The following is a 25423-nucleotide window of genomic DNA, read 5'->3' on the forward strand; positions in this document are numbered from 1 at the left end:
ATCTTGTTATGTAGACATTTGTCATGGGAACAATAAACTTGTGTTTCTGCGCCATTTACTGTAAATGTAGGATTTATAGGTGTGTAAACGATACCTCGCGTTTGTTTTAAGTATTTTTATAGTTTGTTTAGAATTAATAGTTATTAACTCATTCAATGTGATTGAATACTATAGCTTTTGCGAAAAAAGAAGGATAAACTTTTTTATGAATATTTAATTATTATATATAGTTGGGTGTTCTGGAAAGGTAACAATATTGTCATCTGTCTTCAGAAAAGATGACAAAAAATACGGCTTGTGGCCTACATTTAACCAGTTAAATAATATATCTTTGAAATCAGTGACTCATTCGCTATTTATACAAATTGCTAAGTGAATGTGGGGTCCGATTGGACTTTTAGTATAGAAATCCCGTGACGCTATTTCCGGCTTATGCACCCGTTTAGCCTTGCAACGAAAACCTAAGAAGTGTTTTTTTCAATGCAATTGTACAGACGTTCGCATGACGTCATATTACGACAGTTTGAGTACGTCACTTATTTGGGGATTTCCCGTGTTTTGTCGCGCTATAGTAGCCATTATCACAAATTCGCGTTAAAACATTTAAACCTGGATATGTCCAATATTTACTATTTTAATATACCGATACCCGTAATTTTACCAAATATAGGAATATCTATGACGGAATAATCAAATTAATGGTATAAAAACGTGAGAATGTAATATTTTCAGGTTGACAGGCAAAAATTTTCGCAAGCGTGAAAAGTACGTTTCGAAAATAATAGAATACAACTGGCGATAAACGGAATTTCGCTTGATAGGCTGTAGTAGTAAGAGCACGGTAAACCTGATCTGGTTGTTTCCGAATTTCAGCCACGGGCGCTGTAGGGTATAAGGCGGCGAATAACAGCCGCCAATAGGCCGCAAACAATAGACGGTGGGATAAATATCGCCCGAAATGCCGTCACGACACAGCGTGTGCGGTTCAAGACCAACACTGACTTAAATGTCGTCAGTTCAACTTCTGTATAAAATCTGTGATTAGCGAGACGCTAGCTTTGTTGCTGTTTGTCAAGCTCCTATTCGCTACGGTTTCCGAGTAAGGCGAATATAATTTCCCCGTGTCCTCTCGCTTGAACTCGCTGGCAAATAAAGTCTGGATCTATGGCTATCTATGGAGTTGTTTTGTTTTCGCCTATTTGTTTAGGTTTGCGTGGGTTCGGTCGCTATGAATTAAGAAAGGTTGAACTGGTAGCGGAAGTAGCTCGGTATAAATTTGTAATCTCCTCTTTCTTGCAAGTTCGTACCTAATCCCTTAGTGAAGCATCGGATCTTGACATTTGCTTTACAACAAATATAGTTTGCATTTTGACCTTAAGTTTTTAATAAGTTTGGTGTGACTTAATAATGACAACAAGCAATCAAAGTAACTTTCTGTTAGGTATCAGGGAAATCTTAACGTGAAATTGCTATCTTATTTTTAAGGCACCGACATTGCAATGACGCCTCCAATGTACGGACCGATATTTGCCAGTTGAACAATTGATTTTTGTCATTGTTGTTAAAGTTATCCCTTCGGTCATTCGCCTGTGCATTATACATAACTTTCGCAAACCCTCTGCACGTTTTCTAATGCTTGTCCTTTTCGTTTTGGCATTTTTGTTCAGTAATTTAGGCTTGCATATGTATGTATCGCTATTGTCTTTAAGTGTCGTTTGATAGCACGAAAACATGTGAAGTAAAATTGGTAACGTTGTGCCAAAAGTTTCTTCCAAAATGTAATTTTGTATCTCTTGTGTGACATGGTAAATCTATACAATGCCCAGACGTTGACTTTTATTAATGACTCTACCGTTTCGGCTTCCATTAGCAAAAGCATATTTCATCAGGGCCATCCATTGTCGTCATTTCCGTGCTTTAAGCTGTACGCCCATTCCAAATTTCCTGGTCGACACTCTTACTAAAATAGCTTTCAGGAATTACATTCATTCAACCTTATCTCAATATTGGATTTTAAAGATTATACGAAAATTATACAAAAAAAAAAGACTTTTTACGTTCTCGGCCGGAATTGATATATTTGCAATTAAATATTTTTCAGTATTGAATTTTACGAGACAACTAAAATAGAGCTTACTATAAAATGAATTCACGTAAATGATCTGTGATTTATTAGATCAACGTTTTTAATTCCTTTGTTATTCAAAAGGAATTTGTCTAACAAAGAATCAGGATTGTTAAGTCTCAAGTACAGGCCACAGGTCCAAAAACTGTCATGCCTAAAAAATCATGAAAAGTCGAACGTTTGCCATTAACGCTGAATTGTTTCGAACCCGTTTATCGTTATCAACTTTTCACCTTTGGGTTGGCCTATTCCTAACTGTCACCCGTTGCTTTTAAAGTTTTTTCAGAAATATATCCTTCATTAGCCTGGTGTTAAATGGTATTAACTTCGTTGTGTATTGAGGCCAATAAGATTTTTTATAATTTTTGGCAATGATGAAAACAATGTTACCCAAACGTGTTTTAAAATGTTTAAAGCCATGATTAATTTAAATTAATGTTTTTAAATAAGCTTGGACTTTTTTCTGATTTCTTGGTCAGCGTGTTTCAATGCACTTCTACCAGCATATGTATAGCTTAAGCAAGGTTAAAACCGGTTTATAGAACAGTTAATAATTTTTTACTTTGTAAAACGGCAATTTACCAATCTCTCAAGTTCAAGTGTGTTTTTAATTAGGCACAGCAAAAAACTCTGATTAATATTCCAATCGTAAAACACTGTGATGTTTTACAGTATTGCCGCAGAAAAACAGCGCGAAATAAAAAAAAAACAAAAGTCGGTCACCTTTACCGTTTAACCGGCTCAATAGAAATCAAGAGAACATAATCGCACTTGATAACCAGATGTGGTTTAGCTTTAGAGCAAACGACTATAGTTGACGTGCCCAGACATTGTTTTCTCCCACTGTACACGGAACAACGATCGCACGAATGTTTATTTGCGAATTTATTTCTATTTAAAGTGAGTCACGCCACATCTAGACGTAGAAGCAACCGGTCTCTTTTTTTCCTTCTGTGGTCCGAAAACGGCACCAATTCAGGCTATAGGGAATTTTACTTTTGCTCGGCCACAATTTTAGGAACGTGATACGGCCAATCAGGGTTATTTTTAAGGTTTGGTTTGGGTGACCGCTAAGTAGTTTTGAGAGACCGCAAGTGTTTCATTTAAATACCAAAAAGTTCAAAATTTGGGAAACCGCTGGAGAAAGTTGGGAGACCGTTTCGGTCCTTCAAAACACCTTGAAAAAACACTGCGGCCAATTAATGTCGTCTTCAAACTGGGTAGAAAAAGTATGTTAATCCGTTGAGTTGAGTCGATACTATACTTCTTATATATTCTTAAAAAAAAACGAATTAATGCTTTCATCAACAATCAAAGTCCAATGTTTTACAAAGGGAATAATCGCCACGAATTAATGTTCACCGAGAAGATGCTATTGAGCTTTACCGTGATGATCGAAGTAATGCTATGGAATGTTCATGTCATAATTGGTTTCCATAAAAAATACATTTCTTAAAAGAACACGTTGGTTCCCTTTGAAGCTAAAGATAATTATTTAAACACAATGGTGATTAGCATTGGCCAAGCCACATTTCATATTAAAATAATCCCCACTGTTGACGCAAACTCTTGATCTAATTTACTAGTGATCTATGCACAAAACGTGCAGGCCGTCCTCGCCCAATATTAACATACTATGCCAAATCAAGGACGCGGTGCGTTTTCGCCTATCAGCGTATGTAATGTGCATGGGCCAAAACCCGTCTACAAAGCCTAATTAGTCGTCATAAGTGGTTTCCATCTTTGAAAACTAACGGGAAATCGGAGAAAATGGTAATAACTTTGGTTCAAGCTACATTTCATAATAAAAAAAATACCCGCTGTTAACGCGAACTCTTGATCTAATTTATGAGTGGTCTATGCACAAAACGCTTATTCCGTCCTCGCCCTATACAAGTTTACAATATAGTAAACCAAATCAAGCACGCGCTGTATTTTCTCGGTAATGCCTTTCGGCCCAAACCCGTCTTCAGGGCCTTATCAGTCGAGCCTTGGTGGAAACAACATGAAATCGGGCTCGACACGTTACTTAAACCGCTTTCACCTACAGGCCGCGAATATAGCAGCGCGGTTGCACCTGTGGTATTCTTCTTTGGTCGACACGTTTTGTTAAAGGTTGGCGTTGACACAGAGCGTTAGCGTGGCCAGGTGGTGCGGCGCGTGTTAGTGGGATTAAGTTGCCCGCGATTTGTGACGCTACGAAGCCACTGTTTTTACTGAATATACCTCGCCGCAAAAACGGCCGCCGTCGGCAAACGATCGGTATATTTGCTGCATACGTTGCTCTTCTCGGATGAACGCTATTATGTATTCCTGTGCTTGCCAACCTTTTTTAGAACATTACACAGTTTTACGTTTACTGAAGAACTTGTACACGCCAATCCACGCAATGCACTGAACGTATAGAAACATACACGCTGTTGTACTGCAAAAAGATTTGTTTACCGTTATGAAGAACCAGTTAGTACCTAACAAAACGATTTATCAAGAGAAATATTTTGTTATGATGTTACAAATAGAATATATTTACTCTATTCATATTGTAGTATCTTACAAGCTACGTCGCTTAAATACATGTTGTGCCACGTATTAAGCACTCCAGCATTCAGTCTGGTAATAAACGTGTTTGTTCATTATGATACCTGATCACAGGCTTAATGTAATGCGGTATCTTGTACACCCCAGTACACCTCATCAATGTGGTACACCATTTAACAATTTTCTAGTACATCCTGAGGTGTACACTACACCCGGTTAAAAAGCACTGATACAATCGAAGCCTTTTTGTGATGAGTAACTTTTAAAAAGCATGCTAAGTTCGCAACACAATTCGAATGACCCAACTGTCAACTGTCTGTTTGTCAAAATCAGTGGTTGCTAAACTTTAGTCTCCTTATCTAAGCTTTTTAGATTTTAATTAAGTTTTTAACAAAATAACAATGGAGGACTTGTAAGCAAATATTGACAAAAATACATTTTCATAAACAATAAAACAAAAAGATGATATATCTTGTTAAAATAGTTACTGTGATTCTTTCTAAGCAACCAAAAAATATTATTTGCTGAAATTCGCTGTAAACAGTCAGCAAGTCGATTCTTGTTAAGAGTGATGCATACAACTGCTGGCTATAAAACCTCCAAAACGAATTAAATTCCATTAAAACCAAATCTTTCAATAAATATCTTTTAACAAACATTTTAATAAATAAAAAACGGTTAAATATAGCTTTAATTTTTGTCCATTTTTGCTATTTAGTTTGAAGTCGTTGCTTTAAAACAGGGGTCAACACACTGCGGCCCGTAATTTATGAAGTTAAATCTACCCGCGACATATTTTCCTAATGAAGTAGAATTGAAATGTGGGCGGATGCAAATTCCCATAAAATCTTGAATAAATCCTAAACTTGACGACAATTTTTTGACGCTCAGTTATCCGGCCCTTGAAATGAGTTACTTTAAAATACTTTATTTTTAAATACGTAAATATGCGTTTGCGTGTATCACGCCTGCGTGGAAATTAAAATTAAAACAAAAACAATCCAATGTAGCGAGCTTCTATTTTTGCGCTCAAATTGTTCCGTTTCTGTTCCGGGCGTGCTTATATATTTTTAACAAAAAAACCTTTACGCAACGCAACCGCGTAATATCTGGCGCCGAGTCATTTTCCGGCCTCTAAATTTATTTTGGGCGCAGACGGCAATTAGTGAAAATTGGAATTGTTCGCAAACGATTTTTTTCTCAATGCAGGAATCAGCATGAACTTATCGGATCACGTGACCTTCTCGCTGCCCAATCGAAGCGATTTGTCGTCCCACGTTATCAGCGTCACTTACAAATGGGACGTAACAGTCGAAAAAGGTATAACTGCATTATTTTGAACTGGGTGTTTAAAGGCCTATATACAATATTAAACTGTATTAGGTTGAATGAGTGTTTCGCTAGTGCCCTAAAAGGAAGCCGGATAAAATTTGGTAATATAATTTATTTTAAGGAAACATTTAAGTTTGTTTGAATTTGTACAGCTTATTTTACACAAAGATCATTGTTGTGTAAATCCGAAATGCGTTTTTAACGACATGTTGTTTGCACTAAAAAATTCCCAATAAAAAATCTTTTAACTAGCCCTCTTATTTTATTTATTATTTTGCTACCTTTTTTCCATTTAAAGTGTCGACAAAACCAACAAAAGCAAATATATTAAAACTGTATTGTTATTTATAAATAATGATCTCATAAAAAGAAAAAACCCTATTCCAAGAGTTCTTTCAACCTTTTACAAGGCTATTAGTTTTATCTCAAAAAGCTCGACAACATTACACAAAATTACTTTGGGTAAAAAATTTCCGAAAGATTGCATCACAGAAATGTTCTAAACGCGGTCACCGCTGACGAAAAATTGGCACAACAGTTTGCCGTCTTGTTCATAATAATTTTAAATATTTATAGCGAATGCTTTTTTTCTCCCAGGTGTGGACTACGATGGCTTCCTGTACAGATTTGTTGACACAGACGCAAACACAATCAACAACCTGAACAAGAGAAGCCTGTCTGAGGTTCCGCTAGGTAATTACAAACCTGTGAAATAACATAATAACCTGTGAATAACACCGCGCCTTTAAAAATAGCATACAGTAGCGCTATAATGGCACCGAATTTGCATAGTAGCCAGTCATTTTGGCGGTTAGAGATACTTTCGCTATCAGCGGACTCCGCTATTGTTAAACTTTTACAAGAAATACTCATTGTGTGAATTCGATTCTTCAAAAGATTACCTCGAAACGCAAATGGCGATTTGAGCGCTCCATAAGATCGCTATTTCCGGCGCAACAAGCAATTCTGAGATGTAGATTTGTTTGCGGCTTCTAGCTGTGCGCTTTAACGAGAAGGCTGAGGCGCTTTTAGTTGAAGAATGGAGCGAAAATAAACAGCGAATTATGTTTTATCGCTTTGTTTTGTGCATATTTTGCTCCTAATGCATGTCAACCTACTGCTTTGTTTTGTGCAAAGTGCAGGTGTTTTTCGATCGTGCCGATAAGATAAGATTTCCTTTATTCGCGTAAACAAAATTGAATTGTTAGAATATAGCAAGAAAGGAAATATAAAGAATGGGAGAGTTGCAGCAGCGATATATAATCTTGCAAAAATGCCTACAGCGCCAAACTTAGCGTCATCTATAATAATCCAGCTGCATACGTAATTAATTAGCTCCACGCATCTGCGAGAAACAATTAAAAAGACCTACCTTACTCACTGTGTGCGAAGTAGAAAAAATTCCATAGCTAAGTAGCCAGAGCGTCAATAATACGCGGAATCGGCGACCGGGTTCAGCCATTTTGTTTGTCTCTACATATTATCGCGGCGCTATAACAACGCGTTCGGTTCGCGGTATTCGGGGAAATCCCACCCAACCAATCGCGCCGCGGCATTAAAGCTTGAGAGCCTTGTTGCTAAGCCTTCACGATACAACGCCGCGAGGGTTATTCTTTTGGCCGCCGCGGCTTGCGAGCTGCCCGACACAGCACATACGCGCTTGTTTTTTCGACACCTGTTTTCCCTTCTTTGTACGAATGCGGCTTCGGGATTAGGCTGATCAACTCAGCGAAGCCGCCCTTTGTTTTTGCGCAAGTTTGATCGCCTTGTAAGTAATATTAGTACGTGCGGTTACTTTTACGTGGCCAAATTAACTTGTCGTATTGGGGATACAAACCAGAGTTTTAGATCCACAGCTGTCTAAGGATTCATTTGAAAACCCATTTAACATATTTAATTGCTTTCCATTACCTGAAGATGATACAATTTCGTATCGAAACGTCTTAATCAAGATGATGTCGATCTACTCGGTTTGAAATCCATTATCAAATTTTTCATTTACTCCAATTAAAAACAAATTCGTTTGACCGACCGGATTGTGGTCTCGCAAATAATGTTTAATTTTAATTATAAAAAATGGATTAGCTCCATATTTACGTCCAGCGATATGAAGAATATACTGTGGCATGATATCCGGTATCGATTCCTATCCGATAGTATCAAAAATTGCTGCCGTGCTTGTACTAATAAAGGCGCTTAATGACACAACTTACAACCGTCATTCTCGTGCTGCAGTTAAGCAAACAAAAAAATCCTGGAAACAACATTAGTTTAAGTTCGTTTAATTGCCATTTGTCCTTTTTTTTTGATATTTTTTTTGTATTTTTACACAGAAGATTTTCCCTCTAGCTTGGTTCCTTTGCCCAGCAGTCCTCGCGTTGATTTTGCGTTACTGAGGTAAGTGGAAAATGTGTCGATGTTTGGGTGTTAAATATAGACACTTTTGCATAAATGCCAACAGCGGGCTCCACTTCTCAAAATCTGACTCAAGGTTCCCAGGCAATGATTAACGTCGCTTTGTTGTGATTATCTCGCCCGAACTAAATTTAGATACCGAAAGGAGCTAAGACTGTAATTGCGGGTGGGAACAAAACAAGGATTTAAACTGTTGCTTTTAGAGCGTATATAGGTATTTGTTATGTTTAAGGGTTTTTTTGTCTCCTTTTATGATCCTAGATTGGAATTGTATAACAACTTTAAATGTTTTTATATTTGATAAATGTGACAAATTGTAATGGACATGTGCTCAACGAAATCAGTCGGTCTTCCGGCTTTTCCGAAGGCATCTTGCTCATATAATGTGTGACGTTATCCTTGGCCAGTACGACTTTAGAAGGACTTGATAACAGATTGTACACCTTGTGTGTATGGATGTTTCGACATCTAATGTATATAACTTTTGTGCAACTAATTCAGTATTTTAACCATTAAACTTCTACAGACCAAAACTATTGCTGAGCTTATCCTGGTAAATTTGCAAGAATATTGATTTTGTTATTCATCCATCTCATTCGTTATGTTTAGCTTAAGAAAACATTTTTGCCTGTTTTAGACCATGGACTACAACTTTTAGATTTTGCTATCGTTTTGTTTTGTTACCGTATACTGCATGTTGCTTGATTCAAATGGTATTTTTTAACATTGCCTATAGATATTTGTTTTTCAATTATCGCTGAATGCCAAAGCTATTGCAAATAGTTTGTGTATGGGATGAGAACCGCTTATGTTAACCTATAAAAAGAAATAAAAGTATATCTGTTTTCTGACGTATTTTATTTTTTACGTCTTATCGTTGTATTTACTAAAAATGACAATGCTACGATTTATTACCTTTATTAATATATACAAGTAAACATTTATAATTACTGCAAATCCATATTTTTTATTAATGCTTTTTTTTGGCTAAAAATATAATTTTTGTATAGCGTGTTTCATATTCACATGGGATATAAGCCGCAGTAATTAAATAGCAGGTTAAATAGCAGAAACGATAACGCATACAAACAACAGCGCGCGTATAACTACATCTTTAACAGAAATATCGAAACCCTCGCAACTGGAGAAAAAACGCCGAGTTTTTATTTTTCCACCCCTTACTTTGACCGCTTTACTACCGCATCTTTCTTTCAACACGTTTCAGGTGCCAGAAACATATTGGTTCTAATATTTACGTGACGGCGGCCAACGGCAGCTCAGTGAAATGCGCTTTCCCGTGCAAGCACATGCTGGGTCAACCCTGTTCCGTTGGCACGGGCCTATGCAACAGACTAGGAACAAACTTCCAGGTTTTGAACAAGGTACGCGGCCGTGCAGGAGTTTTAACACCTATTCCGACGCCCTATTTTCAATAATTGCGTTTGTGGAAATAGAATGTAAAGCAAGATTGTTTCCACCTACCTTTGTGTTGAAATTGTAACTTTTAGAAGTCATATAGCGTGTTAGAACATGGTAATTGGAAATAATGTGTTACGTTTTGGGATTTGTAGTATTTTTGCACTTAATTGAGCTTTGATTATATATGATTATATATATAGACCAACTTAACCGATTATCCCCCCCTTAAGATTTGTCTATGGGTGCGTTGTATTTTACTAATGTTTATTTGTTTAACCTGCTGAACAATGTTTCTGATGAAATAAAGTTTAATCTATACTAATACTATATTATATTATAGATAATCCTCCTTTAGATATTGTTGCCTTGTATAGGTCTAATTGGGTGCCCCCTATTTACTTCGCAGGACGAACGCAACATTACCCTTCCGATTAGCTTTGGCCGCACCTACTCGTTCGAGGTGCTTCCATACCAGGGTTTTCGTACCAGCAAGGTCAGCTACGGTGGAGGCGACGATAAGGTCTACCTCTACTGCGCCCACCACCTCATAGAGGAACAGGGAGTCGACAGGGGAAGGGCGTACGATTTTTGTCGATCCACGCAGGACATGAGCGGTAAGTTTATTTTGAATCCCACAAGACAGGTTGTAAGTCAAACCAAAAGGGGAGTTCGGGTTATATATTCCTTTCTAAATTTGCCAGCCACAAGCTTATTGTTAAGTGCAACCCTGAATGATTTATTAGTGATTTTTGACAGAAATATATTTTTTTTTATGATTTTAATTATATCTTATTTCTGGCAATCAAACTGTTCCAAGGGGCAGGTGTAAATTTCCTAAAAAAAAAACTATAACAAAAATGTTGACAACCAACGTATTTAAACGAATTAGGGTTTAGGGTAAATTTTAATCGAACTTAATCGAACAATTTTTTTAAGGGAGTAATATATAAAAAAAAGATTCGAGCCAGTAACCGTCTGTCATAGGTTTGCTACGAACAGCTATTTAAGGCCAAATAAAATATCCTAAAGTTCATTGACTTGCTTATAGCGTCCAGTAAAACGTAATTATGCTCGGTTTGTTGGTTAACATTTGGATTTGACGTTGCCAACGCTAACGTCGTGTGACTCTGCGAGTAGAACTATAGGCAGACTTTAGACAACCAGATTATTGAGTTGTATGCCCGTTTACACTACAGCTGCACTGAGCGGAGCTGAGCTGCACTGGGCGTGGAATTGTTTTCACTACAGCTGCACTAAGCTGCGCTGGGCGTAAAAATCGCGACAAAACGTAATGTTTTTCTATAGCTGCACTGGGCTTGAGTTTAGCAAAGCGTGAAAATCGCTCCAAAGCGTATTTTTTTCAGCTGCACGGGGCTGTTTAGCAAAGCGTAACTTTAAGCTAGCTGCAGCTGCTGCACGGGGCTTGAGTTTAGCAAAGCGTGAAACGCTCGCCACAATAGAATTTAAATGCAAATTACGCCCAGCGCAGCTCAGTGCAGCTGTAGTGTAAACGGGCCTTTACACTTAAGATCCGTTCACTGTTAACTACTCGTTCAGAACGTGAAGCTTCAAGTTCGCCGGTCGATCTGTCCGTCGAAGACTTGACGCCCGATCTGACCACCAACCGGGCCAACGTGGTGGTCCGCTGGAAGTCGCCCCACGACGTGCTGGCCGGCCGCAGGGTATTGCGATACATGGTCCGACTGCTGCCCAGGACGCCTGGGGTCGTTTTGCCACTGTCCGTGGTAAGTGGTTTGCTTGAAATTTATATAGAAGGTGAATAATGTTCACAACGGTAATAATATGGACTTGTTCGGTGACCGGAGTGTTATTATTAAGACCCAGTATTGTAAACAAGTCATTTGGCGACCAAGTCGCAATTAAAGCAAGTCAATACCACGTCAAGTCCTTGTCATAAAAATTACACGTCAAACTATTGAAATTGGCTAAACTCGCAAAATTGTTTTATGTGTAAAAATTAGAACATTTTAAAACAAGTCATTTGTCTAAAAGACTCATGTCAAGTCAAGTCATTTGTCTAAAAGACTTAAGTCAAGTCAAGTCATTGAAAACAAACTTACAGTAAGTCATTACTACACTGTTAAGACCTATAGTAAGGCATTAGGTAAGGCTGTGTCATAGCTTTGGTCGTCAGTTCTAATGCCACAACAGGCCATATTAACGTTGCATGAGGCGCTGCGTTGCGTGTAAATCCCTCATAGAAGTACATAGGTTAAAGGGACTTATTCTTTGTACGGGTTGCCATATCCTTCCAGGTGTTTGTTTATATGCAGATGCGAAAAAGTGGTCTTTACTAATGTAAAACCTTCTTTTTAACTTTAAAATTAGAAACACGCTTTTAAAACGCCGACACAAATTGGCCTGCTTTAGATATTGTTTGAACTATGAGTTCTGTAAGGTTTTGTTGCTTTGACGACCGTCAAGAAAAAAATATACCAAACAACATATAACTTATCAAAACGACCCTAACTTACTATGTGATTTAAGCGATCGTTTGATGGGCGAAAAGTTAGTCTTCGCCAAATAAGACCAAAAATTGCTTTGTGCGCAATTGTGCCGGCTGTACATGCGCTTAAAAGGCATAGGGCTTACTGAACTATCATGAAAACGTTTGAGTGACCCTTTGGCAGAAAGGCAAGACAGAAGCAGAGGAAAAATTGAATCCTTTCTACAACTGGACGTTGAACGGACTGGAGCCGAACACCGCCTACGAGATCCTATTGACCCCTTACGTGGACAGGACAGGCGATTCGTGCCAAGTGTGGGATACTTGTAACTATCATGGAGCTGGTGGAACCGTGTCCTTTGTCAGCGCTGGTAAGTCGACATGGGTTGCGTTTGGCTGCTGTTGGTATGGTACTTTTTTATTTTCGTGTGAAAAGTGGTTTTGGGCCTAACGTGAAAAACAACCGGCACGATTTAGGCATGAAATTTAGGTTTTCATTTCGCGTTTGGTTGCACAGATTGCACAGCTTAGACTTCGTTCAGAAAGCAAACACTATTGAGGAGAACTTATAAAGAAGGCTTGTAAATTATTGAATAGAAAAGTTTACCGGTACCTAATGAATATAATTTTTCCGACCGATTTTCCGAAGGTCGTTTTACTTTTCTAGAATAACAGATACGTTTAGTATAATGCTTCCGAATATTTTTGAGTATAAAGCTTTCCGAATATAATATCGGGAACGGCCGTGTGTTAATAATCAAACCTGGGTTTGTTTATGTTGACCAGTGCCTTTCTTACCGTTTTTGGGATCATTGAGGGAATAGTATTTAAAGCGCCATAAGCACTCGTTCTATTTTGTTTATTACAGTCAACACACAGCAAGATATTCTTAGGGAAATTACGTTTTTGAAAAGCAGAAATCTAAATAGCGTGGCTTGGGTTTTGGTTTACAACTGAAAAGTAACCTTTTAGATTTTTTCTTTTCAACTGATCTGGGCGCGACTTTGGCAACAGAGCAAATGTTTACGCTTTGCCAAGCCCTCTTGTCAGATTATGTTTTTTGCGGAGATTTGTACTCTTTACGGTAAACAGATTCCGGGAAAATAATATTGTTTCTAAGAAACGTATACTTGTTTTTATTTACCTGGTGAATTTCGATGAACTCAAAGGTTCAATAGGTTGGCTTGAGTACTGCCCAATATCACAATAAAGCGATATCGCTGTTATAATTTTTTTTTTATGACTTAGTGAATGGCTCAGGCTGGACTGCTGGGGGATTTGTAAGAAAGGCTAACTGAACTACGATTGTAAAAAATCTGTCTTTTATGTATAAGAACCACTACGAAAACAGAGGGGGTTTCAAAAGTAACGCTCGGTCTCGGAAACAAACGACCAAAAAAAGAAAACATATCCCGCCTACCGTTTTTCAGATGTGAACGCTTGCGAGCTGGGCTACTGCTCGCAGGACGCCGACTGTCTGGACCTGGCCGTGTTCGCCAACTGCACCTGCAAGCCGGGGTACACAGGAGACGGGGTCAGCCTGCGACTTAACGGTACGGGGTGCCAGGACTTGGACGCCTGTCTCGACATGGACTCTTGCTCGGACGCTGCCACCTGCGTAGACGAACCGCCGCCTAGCTTGGGCGTGTCGTGCCAATGCGGGTAGGCTTGGATTATTATGGTTTTTGTTTTATTTTACGTTGGTTTAAATATTGTATTTACGCCAATGACGTTGTTGTGCCATAGATCGAGGCAGTGTTGTTAACCAGTCATTTTGTAATGTCTCAAGTCCCAGTCAAGTCATTTGTTACGAAACTTAACTCTGAGCCTTTGTAAAAGATCGTATGTCCAAGTCAAGTCTATAAATAACAAGTCAATTCCAAGTAGATAATCCTTGTCATTAAACGTTAAACTATTACAATTGGTAAACTCTTTCGGTTATAAGCGATAACTCAACTAAATATACCACAAAACTTCAACAGGTCAACATTACAACACTGGATCGCGGTGTCGTTGCTATATATCAAGGGTTATTCAACTGGTGTCCGTGGACCCCTCGGGGGTTTGGGATGAAGGCCCAATTGAAATCCCAATATATAATTTGAAATATGAAATTGGGTTTTTAAAAGAACACCTTCCCCTAGGATTTAAACTTTATTTCAGTTTCACATTTGTTGAAACACAAACAGCAGGTTTCTTAATTCTACTTGTTTTGTGACAGCTATTTATTACGTCACATCCTAAAAATCCATGTCGAAACTGGTTCACGCGAGCCAAAAGTTTTCAGGGGTCTGCGTTAAAAAAGTTTAAGAACCCCCGCTATAAATCAAGGTAACGATTTGAGAGTTCTTCTGTGAAGTAGGAAAACTAATTAGCTGTGTAGCTTGTTGTGATTTTTCTCGGTAATAACTTGAGTATGATGATTATACTGTATTGCAGTTAGTATTTTGTTTATAATTTTATATTTAAGTTTATGTTTATATTTTTATATAATTTCAGTTTAGATATGCGATGGCGTGGGCTCAAGCACACACAATTACTTGCGATAATACACTGCAATCAACGCTGGTTAACAGTATTAACTTTGGTATATCAAAATACATGACTATTTTATCAATTCCAAAATTTTGCTTGATCATATGACATTTATTACATTAAACCAAACATTGAGAGCCGTTAGAAAATGTCATTGTGGAGGTCAGAAAGCGGCCATTTTTCAACCATTTAGTTCTATCTATGCTTTTGTGGTTTTAGTCATTGTAACATCCACGCCGTGCATCAGACTCCCCGTGTTAGTTTTCAAAGTTTAAAAGTGTTGTGCTGTGTTCCAGGCCCAATTACTTCGGCGACGGTTTGCGCAACGGAACCGGATGCACGGAGCGCCGCCTGGTGGTCGGAATAGCTGTTGGCGTCCCAATGGTGGCGCTGTTCGTTTGTGCGGCCTTCCTCTTCGTGTGGAGATATCGGACCACCAAAAAGAGGTGGGTTCATTTTGGCGGAAAATGGAAAAATTTTAAAGTGGAAAATTGTTAGGAAAGTTTAATGTAATTTTTTTTCAGTTTTTTTTATTTGAGTATGACGTCGCCAGGTGCAAGTTTCTGATTGTTTAGTTTGTGTTTAGCTAGAAGTCAATGGAAAAACTCAGAACATATTGATGAAAACACCGAACAGTAAAATATAATTTCTTATTTTACTCTTCTTAAGTTTGTGTTTTATTGGATTTTAAAATTTTGAACCGAAATGCGATGGCTTCAAATACTAAATAAAGTTGAAGCAAAAAATTAGAATATGTTTCCTAAAATGCATCAAATATGGAAGTGAAGTCATTAAATTTTTTACATATTTTTTACATTTATTCCGATAGCTTTTCGTCAATGAACTTTTTTATAGAAAACCTTGATGACATACGTACCTATTGGTATATAGGTTCAATGCATAACTCTAACTAATTAAATAGTTACTAACAACCAGATAAAAATTGTTTAAAATTTGTCCAAAGGGACAGATTTTGATCAGATTTTCAAGTGAAATACTCTGACGAATATCGATCTTATGGAAGTTCAACAGATTCTTTGTTTAAAAGATAAATTTCTTGTTTTGTTGCTCTCAAGCTGTAGTTAGGATTGTTCTCGTTCGGTGTTGTTCGTGGAAAATTTTTTACCTTCTTTTTAATCGCTTTATTGCCCACGACGTTCCACCTTCCTACGGCTTTCCACACTCACGTTGTTCATGTTATTTTGGAAACAAGCCGTTTTTTGGCATTGAAGTACCACAAAGGCAGAAAATAATGATGATCGCACTTATACCGCTTTTAATACTTACTATTTGTAGGGAATAAGTTTTTGAAAACTTTGCTACGATTTATGGAAAACTTGAGATGGTTTAAACCAGTCGCGTGCGAATAGAATTTAAATTTTACAGATCGCTTTGAGAACACGCCAAAGCTTAATACCACACCACAAACCATTTTTACCACGTAAAACGGGCTATTGGCTACTCTTTTTTCCGAAGAACCGCAAAGGGCCCATAAAAGCCTATAGAAATGTCAAGCAAATGTCTGAAACCGATTTGACGACTATAGGCTTCACGACTACTGGCTTTATCACACGACAGTTGCGCATGCTTTACCGGCTGACCTATCAACCTCGTCGACGCCGTGCAAAAGACACAAGTGTCTGCGCTAAACTGTAAAATGTCGCCGGCATGTAGAGTGAAATACCGCAGTGTAATGCCAGGGATACTTAAAGATGCCAAACTTTCACGAAAGATTGTTCCAACAACCAAACTGTCAAACGTGCCTGCTGGGCTTGATGTATTTCTGGTTAATTGCCCGGTTTGCTGAAAGTTTGACACTTGAGTTTTATTGAAAATCTTGGAAATTTTCAGTTTACATGATGTAATCCTGCAAATCCGTTTCTTATCCAAGTCAAATATTCAATTTGGGCGGGTCTGTTTGGCAACGCCGTGGCATTCAAGCGGTAAGATTACTTAAGCAGATCAAATTTGTGTGCAACAAATAAGAAAAAAAAACAGCCTGACCAATAAATCCACTTTCGTTATATACGCTAATGCGACGTATGACAGGTTTTGACTGACTTTTGGCGATGGATATTGCTCAAAATCCGCCCACAACCTAGTAATTACCACGTTTCGCCGTTGCATACTTTTATTTAATCCTTGTCGGCAAATTTTACTTGTGTTTTTGACTGGCGGAGAACTTGTAGTAGACCAACGGATGCTGCAATTATACGCCCGGCCTTAGCGGATTTGGTCGGCGTAATTACAACCCAAGATCCGACAGCTATACTCGCGATTAGCAATATTGCCTATAACCCAATGCCGACTTTTGTCCGGATCTTTGAGAAGAACGCCTACTTGTCATCTTTAAAATATGCAAATAGCCAAAATAAAAACAGAACGCCAATATTGTCGGTGTGGAAATTCGGATTTAAAAAAATTAGAGCAAAGCCCCCATGAAAAATAAACTTAAAAAACGATGATGTGCGGCCTGATCCTCACCGTTGATTAGGAGTAGAATTCACGACGTGCCTCTGGGATTCCGATCCTTCGTTTTTTATTTCTAGTTCGACATCCAATATTTCAGCAAAAAGTACTGAGGTCCGATGAGCAACCAACTGACGTCAATAATGTGACCACTCACAGCATACAAAGTTGTTTTTTAAATTGTAGGAACACACTTTTTTGGGTGTTGAAAAACTGAGTTTCCTTCGACTGATAAGTCACTATTTGGTAAAAAAAAATATTTTAAATAACGGAAAACGTTTGGTTGGATAGCAAACGATGGCTGAAAAGCACACATTACTGGATCGACACCCGACCATCCTTTGTAATATGGACATCCTGAACTCCAACCTTGAAACGAGTCTTTTTATCGGCAGGGCGCGCAACCTGAAGTTTTCCAAGTTTGTTCCTCTGCGAAGCGGGACCTACTCGACGCCACAAGTTATCCAGAACGACCACGCTCAGCGGGAAATGGCACAGAACGGGCCTGTGTTCGGAACCAAGTGGGAACTGCAACGGAACGACATCGAAAAGCAAGGTATGTGCGCGCTTGTAATTTTAATTTTTTTTGCTTGGGATTGAGCCCTGGTGGAGAGGTCTTGATTCTATTTAAGCAGTGCACAGTGTTTACAGTGGCTAGCCTTGTTTTAACTATGAGTTTTCGCACCTTTTCTGGTCAATTAATTTTTAGTGCTGAATATTATTCGTTTTAAGTTAGCTTCAGTAAATGTATTTCTTCAGAAAACAAGTCAATTTAAATTATAAAAAAAAAATTTCGACGTCAAATCACTCTCTATATTATAGTTAAGAAATAAATTATTAGACTCGTATAAATGGCTTTTTTTAGTCGCCAGTAAATGCATGTTTTGTGTAAAGTTAAAACTCGATGAAACCGATTGATGTTTTGCTCAGACATAAATCTTGACGCCAATTGTCTTATATGAAATAAATTCGGCTTGTGGTAAAATACTTCCAAAGCTGAACAGCAACACCTAAACTACTATTTTGTAACATATTTCCAAATAAAACCAACTTGTTCTCGTTTAATTTTTACTCAACGTTGTGTTACTTTCAGACTGTTTTTTGTCTTCTTAAAGGGTTCAGAAACTTCAGGTTTGGTGGGATTAGTAATTTGCTAACCCCCTTGGCTTTGGGCTCGTCATTGCTCTTGTGGTTTTATTTTATTTAGTGTGCGAAAAATAAAAAAGGCGAACAAGGAGAAAAAGGGGGAGATGTATAATCAAATTTGGCCAAGGCCTGCCCTTCTCACCCTACGTGGAGAACTATGCATATGGCGGGTCTGGATAATGGCTAACAGTGCTCGCATTACTCCCCTATTGCAAGGATGTGCTCCTTGAGTGATGTTTGAATTTCCGCTAATTCTAGGCTACTTCCGGGGCCGTTTTTTGTCCCAAAGACTTAACCTTACTCCAAAGCGTCGTTCCGTTAGTTCCAAGCGAAAAAGGTGAGCGGCGAATCCAAAGCTGTTCCGTCTCGCACGAGCCGCAAACACGCTCGGCTATAGAAGGAAGCGTTCCCTCCCGAGGCGAAATGTATCGATCGCGATAAAACGCGTGATTATCCACTCTCGCGCGGAATGGCCTGTGTGTTTATTGTCGTCCAGTCGCGGTCGCTAAGCACATCAGCCGTTTTTCAGCTCGCCATATTCCCCTGTTTTTGCTTTAGGTGTCAGGTTAGAAGAGTGACATAGGTATGCTCGCGGCTTATTGTTTTGCGGGGCATATGAGGAAAAATGGTGTGGAGGTTTTCACCACCCAAACTGTTTAACGGCAGACCACTCAAAGTACATAACTTTAAACTCATTAGTTTAAAAAAGCTTTACCTTTAATAGGTTTAGGTAAGCAACCCAACGTTGGAAAGTTTCATCCTGTCGATCTGGGAAAAAAACTAAAATACGATAAAAAAATACAAGGTAATCCAACAGAGGTATCACTCAAAATTATTTGTTATTACCTTAAAAATGCCTAGGTTGCCGCATGTTAATAGTAGATGTGTTAAAACTGTGTTTAATACTAGAAACAAACTAATGTTACATTTACAACCTATTGTGCATCATACCCTCAATTCGTGGCCATGTTGAAAAAGCAGTTGTTTATACACAAATCATTTTAAATAACTTCGGCGCTCCTTAGTAAAGACAAAAAACAAACCTTTAAGATATATTTATTAGATTTGCTGACCATTCACCCAAGCGTGACATAAAAAATAAGGTAAAAAATAAGGTAGGCTAACTTATTACTTAACAAGTTTAAAGACCTTTAGTAATCTTTTAGAAACATAAAATCGTGAAGGTTTCAAACCCTACAGTTTTGCGGACATGCGCCTAAGACTAGTAAAAACAGGCCACCCACCTTAAATCCACTTAAATTTTAAGATAATTCACTAATCCAATGTTCAACCTTCCCAGTTTGTTTTGCCAAACCAAAAGCGCGAAAAAAACTTTGATTTAATAGCGTCACAACCTCTGCCTCCTCGCGTAAAATCGATTTGATCGATTTGAACTTGGCCGTGTCGGTTCTGGACACCCCAAGATTGTGACGTCACAATGCGCAGCGCTGTCCATCGGCTTTGTGACGTCGTTTGGACACGACGCGCGATCCGGAAGTGGAATTGGGAGAAAGTGTAAAGCTAGAGAGCCAAACTAAATATGAGACCGGCAGCGATTCCAAGCCTTACACAGATTCCGATCTTGTATGTATGTTAGAGTAATCAGAATGGGTGAGTTTGCGATGGCTTTCGGTGTACTAATGATACGTAAGCCGCCGTAATCTTTGGTCAAAAAGCAGATTCAGAAGGGCTAGATAACAGTTGTTGAACACATATATGCGTGGGTATCTTTTATTGTGTTTTAGAGGCCATTCTTTTGTTTCAAAATGGTTTTTATTTTGATCTAAGTGTAAATCGGAATTTTCTTTTCAGCTAAAGTTTCTTCTGTTTTGTTAAGACTTGGGTTGATTTTTAGTTACTTGTCTCGGCCTGTTTTTTATTTCAATTTACCTTATGCTGTATCATTTTTTAATTTGTTCTCTTTTTTTATAGAGGTTAAACTTTAAAGTACACAACATAACATACTTTGTGCTGGTGAAATCTTTTCAAACTGCAAAAATAGTTTGTGGATCTCTAATTTCATTAAATATCCCGATTCCTTACATCACAATATTATTCATGCTTTTTTCCACTGGATTTCAGCTAAATAACAATGTTCCGAACAAAATTAAGCTTTAACAAAAAATTGCAATAAATGTCGCTCAACCACCAACGCCGGAAAAGCTACTTCAAATTGCAATACTACAACCACATACCGACCGTAGGCTGTCAAGTCCAACCTCGCAATTTCACCACCGGCGAGCGTGTAGATCTTCTCCTACGCTCTTAATCCGATTTAATTATTCCGCGGTCCGGCTGCGGCCATCCATGCAAATCCGCCTGGTCAAGGTGAAAGGCGATTTGCCACTCGGGCTGTCATGCTTTATTGACAGGCCTTAACGACCTTGGTCGCCCACAGACGTGATTAGCGCACGTAGCACTCTTCTGTTTTATTTACAGTTTTAAATGCCGATCTTTGGACAACATACAACAAAATCTGGACAAAAATTCTGTGCTTCAGGTCGTTGTCGGACAAACATGCAGTATACGCTTCGCAATTTTTTAAAGTTCGTGTTACTTTGTTTTGGGCATCGTTTGAGATAGAATCATCGTTTGAGATAGAAATTTAATTCTTGGCTGAAGGCTTTCACTTTTTATTGGACATTTAATGATCGCTGGATTTTTTCTCAATTACTCTATCTTATAGCGCGGAATAGTTGTTACAAGATTAAATGGTTTGCGGGGCTTAAATGCCACACTCTTCAACAAGCTGAATATTTACGAAAAACATAAAAGGCGGGAATCGACTGTTTTTTTTTTAATGGCGATAGAAAGAAAAAACACATACCGTAAAGACCACAACATTTCGCTGCAAACTGTACTCTGTTATATGTGATCGACACTCAGTGTACAAATTGTGGCGAAAATGTGTTTTGCACACGTTTGGCGGTTGCTTGATTGCGATCGATCCAGTCTGAACAACCCCTTGCAGGTGCAAACCGGTTCAGGCCTTGAAAAAGTACCGCAAAATTGCACTTGTTCGGCATGAAGTCTTGCTTGCAACCCGGTTCTTAGTATACTCTTTAAAATTGGTATTATACATTTTATAGTGATGAGTGAATAAAATATCAACATATACTTGATGCTAGAAGTCCTAAACCAATCCAAATAATTCAAGAAGCGATTCAAGGCCTGTGAAGTGTGAATTGACCGCTGTGTTAAAGGTTACATACGCAGAATTTTGAAAAATCTAGTTTTCTAATTCGACGATTAGAAGAAAATGCGACTAATTGTAATTGTGGCTGAACAAGAAGGAAGTTGGTTAACCCAAGCTCTGGGATTTTTAATGTTGTTGTTCTTTCAATTTTTTTGATTTGCTTTTGCGATTGATTGACATATTTTGTTGAATTTAATGGTCTTCTGTACAACTCTCGGTTTTTGGCGCTTTTGGTTTTCTGCTTTCTGTCTGCCTGGCTATTACTCCATTGCAACTTATGGTTAGAGTCAGTTTCAACCCAATACACATGCAGAATACACAACATCATATTGATAGCAGCCTGTGTTTTCCCTGTCGTTAAGTAAGTTCGAACCGGTTAAAACTGGTTTTCTGTCCCATCCGCAGCATTGTTTACCTTCAAAATTCCGTCAAGCGCCGCCGATCGATTGTTGAGCCAGGCCGAGTTCAAAACAGCTACAAACGCAGCGACGCAAAGACCGGTTCAAGGCGGTCTAAGGCGGTTTGGTTGTGTTGGTCCGAAGAAGTCGTGCCTTTACGGCGACGCCCAGCTCTTGGATCCGCGTCGTCCATAAACAATAAACAAGTCTTTGTTTGACCGCCTTTGGGTTGTTTCCAGGTGCACATTATTTAGTGGCCGGACAATGGTTTTTGAAAACTAGGCCTGAACCGCATACGACCCCGCCTTTTAGTGCGGCCACGATGTAAGAGAGTTTGTTGGTTTAGTATTTTGATTTTTATAAATTAATGCACATTTTCGTGTATTGCACGATATCTGCTATAACATCGTTAAAAATACGGACTTTCTTGTGTTTACTGCTTGATCTCTACAGTAGGACAATGGTACTTTCCTACCTTTTTCTCAGTAAACGAAGAGACCACATGGCATTGTATACGCGTTACAATGGTTTAACAAAATGTTTCACTGTTGCGGCACTGTTTGCGTTGGACAGGCCTGTCGTAAGCTCTCCATTCTTTAGCATGATTATAGCGCAAACATAATAAAAATAGATAGATGTACGAAAATAAACAGCCCCTATCAAAAAACGACAGGTTAGGCTAAAGGCCAGCCCACATAACTTTAAGCTGTTGATCATATCCTTACTTTGACTCTCCAGCTCCCACTAACGACCACATTGGTCGTTTTGTTCCTTAAGCCCGTCCAGTTTACGTAAGCGGCCCAATTTCAAAGCGATGCTTTCGTGAGAGCGATTGCAGCATCAAACCACAATTAAACTTTCGCATTCTGCTGCTGCGGGCGGCCACAGCTGTCCCAAGGACCGCGATAATCGAACAGAAGCCGCACAAGTTGCACACAATCTCTTGGTGACTCGCGTTCACCTTTCGCCACGCCTAATCTTTTCTGACGCAACGGCCAACTCGTGGCAGGCGCGCGCTTCGAAAAGGGTATAGCGTGCGAGCGTAATATGCGTAGGCAATGGGACGCGATATCCTTGTTTTTTACTTTACGGCTAGGGTCTTTCGAGCAGTAAACAAACGGCCGATATTAAATTGCGTGGTTTTCTTTCTGTTTTTTTTTAGTCCATCCCACATAGACTTCTAGAGTTGCAACCTAAACTTGGCAGAAGCTGGCTCATCGTTTTGTTTACTGTTGTACGCCTGACAAACTTTATGAAATTGGAAAAAGCAGCTTTCGAATGAATAATCGCTTAAACAAAGCGTTGGAAAATGGAAACAGTTGTATTTCAAAGGGAAAACGGTGGACAAAGATTTACTTACACGTTAGCAGATGGAGATCCTAAATAGGCATAAAATGAATAACCCATAAGACATATAATCCACTCTTGACTCCATATTTTGGAGTGAAATATCCGGGTTGTTATGGGGCCGATACTGTACATGTATTAAGTCTTGTACAAATTAAATAAGTTAATATATTTTGTATTTTGCATTGTTTCATCTCAACCATAACTGAAGGAATGGTAAGACTAACATTTAGATGAAACAGCTCTAACGTTACACTGTTCTGACTACCTTGAAATGTTTGCTCTTTCGCGAGGAAGTGCGATTGAATTTCCATTACTTAAGCCAATTGGTAATATTCTTGCAGAATTAAACCTTTGAAATGCTTAGATAGGGAATAAACACCTGGCCGTGTGTCTTATCGATTACGCATTAGCGGGTAAAGGGATATGCGGTTGTTTGATAAATTGCAATAGAAGTTACAGTTTATTTGCCAGAGCACCTGTTGTAAAACGATCTTAAGACCATCGTACACGATTTACGATAAATCGTCTTGTGTTTCCATCGTGAAAAAGATAAACGTCATTCAAGGCTTGAAGCGGAAAATTTCATTTGCCCATTCACTTTGCAAACTATTGTGACGCTTAAAATTTAACCGACCCCCAACATACAAGACTAGATGTTAGTTTACGTTTAAGGAAATTTATATTTCGGCCTGCCATACTAAGTGACATCACAAGTTTTATAGGAGCAAGCCTATAATCTTAGTTGGTTTTCAGTTTCAATAAGTGCACCTTTCAGCCACTGCTCAAACTAAGGAATTGCCCTCTAGCAGTTAAATAAAGCGCACGAAATAATTTGGCATTACACACCTATATAATCCAATTATTGAAAAAAGCCAAGATTTTAATTATCGAAATGTTATATCGGTTGCATTAATACAACAAGCGGCGTAAAAGGCGTCACCAAATTTGGATGTATGTTTACTGCAAATCTAGCACCGCGGCCGTGTTATTAGCGTAAATTGCAGTCCCGACCATCGTCGCACATTAAATCGCCAAAAGATCAGAGCAAAGACTTAAAAACTTACTTTTTCGTTCAACAACACAGTTCCGGCGCCGACCTGGCAACCTCGAACCGACCTGAAACCGTATCGTCGCAGCGGCGACTATGACGTCATAAGCGACCGCGACGCAGCGGATTAGTGTCGCGCCGTCGTGACAAGGCTTTAGTGCGTATGGTAGAAGCGTTACCGCCTATGTGCCGTTGTTGGTTCAAAGTGCAATATACGCCTCGGTTTACTGTGTTTTTCCTATAAGTTGCTTGTGGCTGCTGATTCTGATTAATTCGCTAAGTCGTTTGTCAATATTGCCACCGATTTTTTTTGCGATTTAAGCCTTCTATAGACATTCCGATAAACTGCAAGCTATGAGGATCCTCATCCTGTAGTAAAACCGCGTTGTAAAATTAAACGCCTTTTCGAGAAAATGTTGAGGGATATAGTTGCAGTTTATTAACCTATACACCTTTGGTACTTGAACTTTTACCCGGCGGACCGTTTTGTTTTTTTATAACTAAGACGACCCTTTTAAACAAGGAAAATCTAATAGACGTTACAATAATTAAACTAACATTAACCTATATTCACACAATGCTGCATGCATCTGTCATTTGATGTACGCAAAAGATGTCGCGCAGACCCCAGTTTTTCAAAGGTTCCTTTACTTTTGTTCACTTACCCATTGGGAGAAATGTTATATATTTGTATATCTTGCATGCATTTCTTTAAAAATTTTCCTCGAATTGCTAATGTTTTATTTTTTTACAGTGATAACTTTAAAACAAAAATACGAATGATTTTGTAATAAAAATAATTTAAAAATATACGGCCTTAAAAAAATTTGTAAATTAGGCAGTTAAAGGGAGTCAAATTGATTATTCGTAATTAATTGAAACGCAGAATATTGTCATGTTTAAGTGCTAATTAAAATTTAGAAAAGTTATTCTTGTGGAGACTTGCAATACAAGGGGTTAAGCAAAATTACCAAAAAGATTATTA

At 38.5% G+C, this 25423-nt stretch overlaps 1 protein-coding gene across 2 annotated transcripts in view; it reads left to right on the forward strand.

The window, feature by feature from the left end:
- LOC146138627 (uncharacterized) overlaps positions 1–25423 on the forward strand; it is a 49197-nt gene that overhangs the window by 5420 nt on the left and 18354 nt on the right. Inside the window, exons 2-12 of one of the 2 annotated variants that reach the window (XM_083393434.1) lie at positions 5873–5983; positions 6593–6688; positions 8329–8392; positions 8937–8963; positions 9636–9792; positions 10236–10443; positions 11387–11574; positions 12481–12667; positions 13727–13958; positions 15128–15277; positions 17696–17856. In XM_083393434.1, the coding sequence (XP_083249560.1) occupies positions 5873–5983; positions 6593–6688; positions 8329–8392; positions 8937–8963; positions 9636–9792; positions 10236–10443; positions 11387–11574; positions 12481–12667; positions 13727–13958; positions 15128–15277; positions 17696–17856 (1581 nt within the window). The remainder of the gene's footprint in view (positions 1–5872; positions 5984–6592; positions 6689–8328; positions 8393–8936; positions 8964–9635; positions 9793–10235; positions 10444–11386; positions 11575–12480; positions 12668–13726; positions 13959–15127; positions 15278–17695; positions 17857–25423) is intronic. The other variant, XM_083393435.1, reaches the window with a different exon arrangement.

The sequence above is a fragment of the Ascidiella aspersa genome, chromosome 7 (genome assembly GCF_963924565.1).
Source record: "Ascidiella aspersa chromosome 7, kaAscAspe10.2, whole genome shotgun sequence".
NCBI lineage: Eukaryota > Metazoa > Chordata > Ascidiacea > Phlebobranchia > Ascidiidae > Ascidiella > Ascidiella aspersa.